The 10,516-nt window shown below is 39.6% G+C and overlaps 1 protein-coding gene across 1 annotated transcript in view; it reads right to left on the reverse strand.

The window, feature by feature from the left end:
- Window positions 1-586: 586 nt before the first annotated feature.
- The window catches only part of LOC116055694 (ectonucleotide pyrophosphatase/phosphodiesterase family member 2-like), a 57,841-nt gene continuing 47,911 nt past the window's right edge, over window positions 587-10,516 (reverse strand). Inside the window, exons 23-24 of the mRNA XM_031307682.2 lie at window positions 2,494-2,626; window positions 587-818 (exon numbers count right to left, since the gene is read on the reverse strand). Of these exons, the coding sequence (XP_031163542.2) occupies window positions 602-818; window positions 2,494-2,626 (350 nt within the window). The 3' untranslated portion in view covers window positions 587-601. The remainder of the gene's footprint in view (window positions 819-2,493; window positions 2,627-10,516) is intronic.

Here is a 10,516-nt window from a genome sequence, read left to right on the forward strand (position 1 = left end):
ACATTTCCCTGATGATGCTTACATACTTTTACTGAGGTAACATTTTCAATGCAGGACTTTTACTTGTAACAGGGTAGAAGTACCCTGTTACAAGTGTGGTATTGGTACTTTTACTATAACCCTTGTGTTGTCTTCCCGTAGACCGTGAACTTGTTGTCCTTCCAGGTCAAAACTGCAAATGAACTTTTTTTGGCTCTTTTTGAAAACGTTTTTGTCACTTTTTTCGACGCTTTTTTAAATACATGCTCAAAAAACATAATTTAAATGATAATAATACCTATTTGTTTTGTTTAAAAAAACAGAAATTGTGGATTATTTTGACTGATAGTTAAGATCAGAGGATGTTGAGTGGATTACAGTTTATTTCAAATGCTATAAAATTGGAAAAAAAACACCCACAATTCAATTGACCTGCCAAGAAAGTTACATGGCTTCCATACAACGTACATCCACACATTCATTTTATTTTGGGGCAATTTGGTTCCAAGAAACCCATAATTCTGATATAGAATTGGGTCAAATTTCACCCGAGGACAACACCAGGGTTAAGTGAAGGATCTGAATACCTCTCGCACCGCTGTCAGCGACTGATCTGAACTGATTAATGCAGATGCAGTGACAGCTGGGGCAGCGCTGCCCCCTGCTGGAGACGGGTTGAACTCACGTTGCAGGCCTCACTGTTGTCCGGTCTGTGTGGAAGCAGATAGGAAAAGACCCTGAGTGGCCCGTCACACTCCTCCACCGTCTGGTTCAGCTCCTGGCAGCTCGTCACCACCGTATAGAAGTGGGAGGGGACGGGTGGGGCTTCGGCCGAGAACCTGGACAGAGGAGAGGGGGGGGGGGGGGTGAAAACCTATTTTAATAATCATACGGGCACCTCACTGTTGTTGTAAGACAGACATTTAAAAATATGAACCATTTACCATGACAGTCCATTGAGAGATATTGGAATGTGTACACTCCCTATAGCAAGGCTGCCCAATTTGGGGCCCGTGGGCCAAACTTTGTTTTGGCCCGCCATGGATTTGACATATATTTAAGTTTATTCTCCTCTTATTTTAAAAGTAATGACTACGAAACGTACATTTTGTGCAGTTAAAAAGTACGTAATCTGAGTTTAACGGCAATGTAATGCATAGTGCTGGTGTGTGTGTGTGTGTGTGTATGTGTGTGTGTGTGTGTGTGGGGGGGGGGGTTACATAAATAACTAGCCCAAGGTTTCCCCCACCATTATAAGGCTTAGTAAGTAGTAAGTAAGTCAAGTTTATTTATATTGCACTTATCACAGAGTCACAAAGTGCTTCACAGGCCAAAAGAATAAATACATTTTAACCAATCAACAATCATAAAAAGCACAAGAAGTCACAGGAAATCATAATGAATAACAAAAAGCACAAGATAAATAGTAATACAGTCGAGAATGTGGCTAAACGAATGCCTGACTAAAAAGCTGCTTTTACTTTTAATTTATTTTTTGAGATTCTTTTTTTTTGGGGGGCATTGTAATTTTTTATTTGATAGGACAGCTTAGACATGACAGGGGAGAGAGAGGGGGAATGACATGCAGCAAAGGGCTGCGGGTTGGAATCGAACCCGTGGCTTTGTAAAGTACAGAGTGTGATCTAGACCTACTCGATCTGTAAAGTGTCCTAAGATAACTCCTGTTGTGATTTGACACTATAAATACAATTAAATTAATACAATTGAATTAACAAAAGAGTGAAAAAAATTACAATTTTCCCACTGGGCATCAATAAAAACTATAAATTAAAAAATGTAATGTAATTAAACCTTTCTGAAAAACTGAAACTAAACTAAAACTTGGAAACACACTCTGAAAACTAACTCAAATTAAACTAAAATGAAATCAGAAAGTCAAAACTAAATTGAAAAGAGTTCAAAATGTAGAACCTTGGTGCGAACCACTTTTGTCAAACCAACTGAAGAACCTTCAAGCTAGAGCTAGGCGAAATATCGATATTATATCGATATCGTGATATGAGACTAGATATCGTGTTAGATTTTGGATATCGTAATATCGTAATATGACATACGTGTTGTCTTTTCCTGGTTTTAAAGGCTGCATTACAGTAAAGTGATGTCATTTTCTGAACTTACCAGACTGTTGTAACTGTTCTATCATTTGCCTTTACCCCACTTAGTCATTATATCCACATTACTGATGATTATTTATCAAAAATCTCATTGTGTAAATATTTTGTGAAAGCACCAATAGTCAACACTACGATATCGTTGCGGTATCGATATCGAGGTATTTGGTCAAAAATATCGTGATGTTTGATTTTCTCCATATCGCCCAGCCCTACTTCAAGCTCAACTTCAGCTTTAATGAATCCAATCACACAGGAACAGATGTTGCGTTACAATGTGTTTCTCATACGGGACCACTATAATATTATAGTATATATAGGGACTGTTGAGTCTGTGTGTGTTCTCTATAAAAAGGGAAACTGTCGGGTGATACGGCCTTACTCTTTTATCTCCTCTGTGGTGTCCCGGAGGCCGTCGTAGTTGTAATCGAAGATGGGTCCGGAGAGGACGTTGATACCGTTGTTTTCCTCTGCGTAACGCCTCAGCAGCGTCCCCTGCAGGTAATTCCACATTCCTGCGGACAGAAAGAAAGAAAAGGATAAAAAGGAAAACCCTCGTGTTGTCTTCCGTCGACCACGCAGCTTTTTGTCATTCTGTGTCAAAATGAAAACATTTTTTTTTTTATGTTTTGGTCGTCTTTTTCGACACTTTTGTGGGGTTTTTTTGACATTTTGAAGCTTTTTTTCCCCGTGTTTTTGTCACTTTCTCCGATGTCTTTGTCTTTGTTTTTATTTTTATTTATTTTTTACGTTTTTGTTGTTCTATCAACTTTTTGAAGCTTTTTCTGACTTTTTTGTCAATTTCTTCCACGTTTATCACTTTTTCTGGTGTCTCTGTCGATTTCTTTTTTTGATTTCTTTTTTTCCCCAAGCATTTTTGTCACTTTCTTCTATCATTTCTTTTTTCAAATGCTATAAAATCTAATAAAATACCCAAATTAATTGAAAGTATTGAACTGATCATTTATTGTTACACTAAAGAACGTTGTTATGGAACCATCCACGTTATTTTTTTTGGACAATTTGTTGAAAGAAACCAACATTTTGGATATAGAGACTTTTTGAAAATGGGTCAAATTTGACCCGAGGACAACAGGAGGGTTAAAAAGTACCAGGTATAAGACCCAACGAGGGCTGTGCAATTAATACAGTTTTGATCGTGATTACGATTTCGGCTCCTAGCAATCACAAAAACAAGGTCATTATTTTGCACGTCATGTTTCGCAAGTAAACTCTTATTTCGTCATATGTTCTGAATGAAAAAAAAAAAGGTTAAATGGGAAAAGTATTAATGGGAAAGTCCACAGTACAAGGTGTTTTAACTGTTGATTTGTTAAACTGTTCGTCGTTTTTTAACTTCAATAAATGCAACAAATCTTATCAAAAGTCAGTGAATAATCGTGTAATCGTAAAAACTTTGTCGACCCTCGGAGAACTAATTAATCCCTTACATAAAATGAGAACATTAACTCATGCCCGAGTTACAATACGTAGAGTTAATTTTGTAGCTTGTTTTCAAAAAGAATCTCCTGCACTCCACAACAGACCTGTGTATTAACAGAAATATTATATACACATATATATTAAATATTTTAACAGAAAATGTCCACAGTAGGGGTCGACCGATACTGTTTTTTCAAGGCCAATACCGATAACCGATTATTAGTAGTTAATGAAACCGATATTTGGAACCGATATGCATTTACTGTACGGTAAAAATGAAAATCTTCAAGTCAAAATTAACTATTTGGAATGTTACAAACTTTATTTATCCAGGTAAGTCGATTGAGAACAATTTCTCATTTGCAGCGACGACCTGATCACATTCACACAGTTACACTGGAAGCTGCCCGGTACAACCACGGTTAAGGGCCTTGCTCAAGGGCACCTCAGTCATGGTATTGAGGATATGCGCCCGGTCCCAAGCTCGCTTCTTTAACCTTTAGGCCACCACTGCCCCGTATGCTAGCTAATGTAGTGAGCACAATGCTGTTATCGTCCATTTTTAACCAGCATTTGGCATTAGCGACCGTCGTAAAGCGTTTAAAAAAAAAACTTTAATTATTTTCAGAGGTTTACTAACTGAGCAGCTTTGTATGAGAGAATTTTAAATAACAAAAAAAAATAAAAATAGGACTATTTGTAGGGACAAAGTCTGGGTTATGAGCTGCCAGAACTTTCTTCGGTTATTTTTACTCATTTATTTCTTAGAGTGTGGGGTAAATATCAGCAAAAAATGCTTCCTCTCCAAAGTAATTCCCCCAGACGGGACATTGTTTTTAATTTAATTGGATGACCTGCCTTTAAAAGCTCTGCATAATTACAGTACGTCAATATTTAAGCAATAAATTAAATGCAAACCATTGATTTAATTCCACTAATTGCTTTATAAGTACACTCTTTCTCTGAGTAAGGGAACACAGCTGCTGGAAGAAAAGGGAGTAAAAAACAATTAGGGAAATGACCACAGCAAATTTTCCTGGCAACGTTAAACATCCAGCCTCGAAGATAAACATGTTTATAATCTTTCTTTCACATCAGTTAGAAGAACCTTAAAGGTCCTTAAAAGGTGGGGTGGGGGTGAGCTCAGTCATGATGAGCCACCAACCTCGGAACTGAAGCTTTAAATGTTTAAGTAAACACCATTTTCCTCCTTAAGAGTGATTTATGGTCGTGTGGAGGCGCCATAGCCTACTGTACGTAAGTGGCCTGAGGTTTATACTTATGCGTTGGTGTGTGCGTCAATCTCCAGAGATGGGAGTAAGTCACACATGGGCAAGTCACAAGTAAGTCTCAAGTCTTAACCTTCAAGTCTCAAGCAAGTCCAAGTCATTTTTTGTGACAATCAAGCAAGTCAAGTCAAGTCATAGCTTTGGTCAAGCAAGTTAAGTCAAGTCATACAAAAGTTTCCATTTTTAAACAAGCTAAAGACAGTGGTTATGAACTGCTGGAGTTTTATTTGCATTTTTTCCTACTCAATATTCAAAAGGCATTGCGTCCAAGCCCCATACATCTGAACAGTTTACATTTATACAGATAAAAGCACAGCCTAAAACGGATATGTTTTAGGCTAAAAATAAATACAATACAAATACAACATGCATATTTGTTCAATATGCCTCAAACATGACATCAAATCATGAAATTTATCCAAACAATTCAAGTATAGCCTAATGGTTTCTAAGTCAAATCATATTCTTCAAACGTGCCTCACTTTTACGGGACAGAAACACATCCTTTAAAGCAGCCATATTATGCTCATTTTCAGGTTCATAATTGTATTTTAAGGTTGTACCAGAATAGGTTTACATGGTTTAATTTTCAAAAAACACCATATTTGTGTTGTACTGCAGTGCTCTCTCTCACTGCTGCAGATCCTCTTTTCAGCTGGTCTCTGTTTTAGCTACAGAGTGAGACCTCTTTTCTTCTTCTGTACTATCTTTGATTGCACTGCACATGCCCAGTAGCTCAGATGTAGATCATGTCAGCTAGCTAGCTCCATAGACAGTAAAAGAAAGGCTGTTTCTACAACTTTGGTCAGTTACAAGGCAGGATTAGCTGGGAGACTTCTAAATGAGGGCGCACATGGAAGTAGTTCTTTTGTAGATTATGGTGAACTTGTGTGTGTTGTAGATGTGCTTTGCTATTGAGAACGAGGTAGCATGCTAGCGTTAGCCATAGTGTTAGCATGCTAACGCTACGAGCTAATGGTTGCGGTCAGCCTGCTCGTTTCGGCTTGTGACGTCACAAGCCGTGCCGATTTTGAACAGCTCACCCAGAGACTGAAGGCAGGACACATTCAGAAACTGTATCTCACTCTAAACAGCATGGATGGATTTTTTTCAAAGTTTGTATGTGTGTGGAAGCACCAGAGACACAACATAACACCAAATCCCAGAAAAAGGGATTTTTTCATAATATGGGCACTTTAACCTTTCCTTCTCTTAAAGAGTTTAAGAGTAGCTGAATCCCACCACACTTGCGTAATTTGGAGAGATTGACTCAGTGTATGTATCACATTGAATGGATAGCATATGTTAATATTTGTCAGTGTATTTGTGAGTGAATGTGTGCATGTGTGAGAGAGAGAGTGGGTGAAAAGTTATTAATATTGGTGAGTGAATGTGTGTGCAGTGTGTGTTGGGTGTGTATGTGTGCCTAGCTTTATTCACATACTTACGTCTGCGTGTGTGTGTGTGTGTGTGTGTGTGTGAGTGTGTGAGTGTGTGAGTGAGTGAGTGAGTGAGTGAGTGAGTGAGAGAGAGAGAGAGAGAGAGAGAGAGAGAGAGAGAGAGAGAGAGAGAGAGTGCAGTTTGTGTTGTGTGTAATATGTATGTATGTGTGTGCCTAATTTTATTCGCTCTTACCACCACCTTGAACAAAGAGGGGAGGTTGTGCTTATTCATGGCCCAGAACTGAAGGGAATTCTCTCCATCACAAAAGTCCAAATAATGTTTCATCAGTGTCTGATGAAATTTGACGTGGTGGTGGTTGACGTCAGAAATTGTTGTACTGCAGACAGTTTGTTTCTTCTTTGCCTGGTCAGATGTGTAATCCTTAGAGCCAAATTTTATTATTTTCGGTGCAGAGGGATCCATGACGTTAAGTTACTAGCCGTAGCCAGTCTCGTTTACTGCAGGTCTGCCACCGCGTGCCACGTCATCATATCAACGGGTTCCCGCGCATGCAACAGCATTAAAATCGTAAAGTTAACTCTTCCTCAATATCAGAGGGGAATATATATTTATTAAACAGAAAATCAAGTCATTTCAAGTCATTTGACTCAATTCTAAGTCAAGTCTCAAGTCATGAATATCAAGTCAAAGTCGAGTCTTTTATGAATGTCTATCAAGCAAGTCTCATGTCCTAAAATTTGCGACTCGAGTCTAACTCGAGTCAAGTCATGTGACTCGAGTCCCCCCATGTCTGTCAACCTCTTTAAGAGAATAGCAGGGCCGGCATGTGTGTGTGTGCATGGGGAGTGTGTGGTAGAGCGAGTAGAAAGAGTGACGACGATTCGCTTCGGAGCGAGTAGCGACTCTAGAGTCATAGTGAGAGAAACAAAATGTCTCCCCTGTTCTTTCTGACCACGGTGGGAAATCTGTAGCAGGAAAAGTTAAAGCGTATCTCTCGCCAAAATGCAACCTAGGGTCTTTTTGTGAATATACCCGAGTCAAACTTTCGTTTAAAAGCATATTTAGGACGGAATCGCCACTTTTAAGATTTACCGTATTCTCGTTTTTCGGTCAAATGGCCTTTTGAATGGGATGCTAGGGGCACTTTTATGCTAGCCTCAAAATAGCTATTTTTAAAACACTAAGAAGGCTCGACACAACATGAGACTTTGCTTGCAAGGTTTTGAAAGGTTCTGAACTCCGGTAGATTTCTGAGGACTATGGTTAACTGCTCCTCAGATCTCTGCAGGGTAAATCCAGACAGCTAGCTAGACTATCTGTCCAATCTGAGTTTTCTGTTTCCGACTAAAACAACTTTTGAACATACACACGTTCCACCAAAACAAGTTCCTTCCCGAGGCTATTCTGGAGCGGCGCCGTGGCTTCGTCCGGCGCCTAGCGCCGCCCAAGACGATTGGGATTGGTTAAAAAGAAATGCCAATAAACCAGAGCATGTTTAATATCCAAGCCATTATATCCAAAATGAGCTGTTCGCCTCACAATCTTGACGTTTCTGGCCGAATCACAATGGAAAATTGCTAAACTGTTTTTCATTTCCGCACTTCTATCGCGGCTCGCTCTTCTCCCGAGGGTCCTACATGCTCGATGTGGGCGTCGCTGTATTCTCTGAGATCTAAGGTTTCCATAGATACCTGGTATAAGCCAATCGGTTCAGGTTTGCCTGTGATATCCCAATGGGAAGCTGAAGATGCCTCTGATGCGATGTGAGCACCACGTGCACTCGAGCGACATTTGCTCGGACCAGTTAGATTTAAATGCTATAAGACCCGTCTACATTTTTAGCCAATGAGCAGACAAGTCGAGAGATACCAAATTTGCCATTGAAATTTTAACCCTGTAATGGCTGGAGCTGTGTCAAAGCAAAAAGAGGTCCTCCTATAAGCATATCACACCCTGTGCAATTTATAATTACTTATTTCTATATATTTATGTATATAGTTATTTCAAGTATGTGTATGACTGATGTGGGTGTGTTTGTGTATTTGAGAAGTGTTTTATTTTGTACTTTTGCACTTTTCAAATTGAAATAAGAAAAACGGACAGACATATCTGTAGAAAAAAACTCATATAAAATCAATTTTTGAGTCTTTTGGCTTCTGGAGTTTTTCTGTAGTAAGCTGAGACATGTGGCTATGACATTGTGTTGTCTGTATCTCACCAGATGTGTTCACAGCAGTGTATTTTAATAATTTTACAGATGTATGACTTGGACAGAAATAAAAAAACTCCATTCTAGCCTCTGTAACTCTGTGGCAGTAAGGCCTAGAATCACCCTGACACTTGTAACAAAAACTTGAGAGTGTTTCCTTTCCGATGATATCAGGCACACCCCAGAGTGTCAAAGTATATGGGAGCTGTACCACTTTTAATTTGGGTATGACGTTTAGACCAAAAAGCATGACATTTCAAGCATTTCTTAAGGCGAGACACGGCAGGCAAAAACATCGTTTTTTTTTCACTGGTCAATTTTGAGATTTTGGGCTATTTGTCTTCAATAACATGTCTTCTTTCAGACTTGTGGTGAAATAAAGTCCGAAATACACATTTAGGTCTTTATTTTACTACACTTTGTCTGTTTGCGTCGGTAGATTTCTCCTAAATTCAACAAAAGTTGGCGTTCTAAATCATCCCGCTGCTCCGCGATCGCTGTCTGCACCCTGTCGTCACATATACCGTTGGAAAGCTCTCTCTCTCCTCTACAATGCTGTCGGATCCAAATATGGTCATTTCCTTTTTATCAGCAACCAATCGTGAAAGTAAAAGGGGGGATTTAACTCAAAATGCGCAATCTCATTGGCTGATGCCAATTTCTGACAACGTGATTCGTTCAGAATCGTCACGTGACGTGCTCTGACATTTCCGCGGTAGCTCAAAATGTTGAAAGAAATGCGTCGAAAACGGCCGAAAATCACCTCAGAGAAGACGAAAACAGTTGTTATTAGCAACAAGACACAGAGGATCACAAACTAAGACAGCAGATGATGAAATGCCTTCACATAGTACGTCGATGTTTAAACTATCGTTCAGAAAACAGGAGTGTTCAGACAGCGGAGGTAATCAGACTCTCTCTCTCTCTCTCGCTCTCTCTCTCTCTCTCTCTCTCTCAGCAGTTTACAGAAAGTCATAGCCTACATGTCATATATTAAATATTTGTCACATATGTACCGCACTGTACTGATTGTGATACAACACACTATATTACAAAACAATTACATTACACAACAGTTACAGTTTTGTATAATATAATTACTATATAATAGGCTACTAAACAAATCCGTAATTTTGGGATCCTAAGTGGTGTGAGTCCCTCAGGCTGTAGCAGGCAGATCCATATGTAGCTGTCAGGAGAACTACCAGCTTCTCTTCTGGTGTTAACTTTTTTTGGCTATTTTTTCAAGTGTAATTCTCTTAGTGAAGATAGTTTTTCCCCGTGGAGGAGGAAGTGTATCTCTGTCTGACCCAGTTGGTGGTCACTGAGACTGTATTTAGTCAGGATCCGTCTCTTCTTCGTATCTCTGACAGTGTGAAGATAATCTGTCAAATAATAATTTAGTCTACTTTGTTTGCTTTCTCCAATGTTCTAAATATTGGTCTTTTGAATGAGTCATAATTAATTTTGTTCTGTTGTGTTATGAACCAGTGCTGATGGGAGCCTGGTTAGTTATCTTCACCATCAGCTGACTGAGGGGACTGGTTCTGGTTAGTTATCTTCACCATCAGCTGACTGAGGGGACTGGTTCTGGTTAGTTATCTTCACCATCAGCTGACTGAGGGGACTGGTTCTGGTTAGTTATCTTCACCATCAGCTGACTGAGGGGACTGGTTCTGGTTAGTTATCTTCACCATCAGCTGACTGAGGGGACTGGTTCTGGTTAGTCATCTTCACCATCAGCTGACTGAGAGGACTGGTTCTGGTTAGTTATCTTCACCATCAGCTGACTGAGGGGACTGGTTCTGGTTAGTTATCTTCACCATCAGCTGACTGAGAGGACTGGTTCTGGTTAGTTATCTTCACCATCAGCTGACTGAGAGGACTGGTTCTGGTTAGTTATCTTCACCATCAGCTGACTGAGGGGACTGGTTCTGGTTAGTTATCTTCACCATCAGCTGACTGAGAGGACTGGTTCTGGTTAGTTATCTTCACCATCAGCTGACTGAGGGGACTGGTTCTGGTTAGTTATCTTCACCATCAGCTGACTGAGGGGACTG

The sequence above is a fragment of the Sander lucioperca genome, chromosome 16 (genome assembly GCF_008315115.2).
Source record: "Sander lucioperca isolate FBNREF2018 chromosome 16, SLUC_FBN_1.2, whole genome shotgun sequence".
Taxonomy (NCBI): domain Eukaryota; kingdom Metazoa; phylum Chordata; class Actinopteri; order Perciformes; family Percidae; genus Sander; species Sander lucioperca.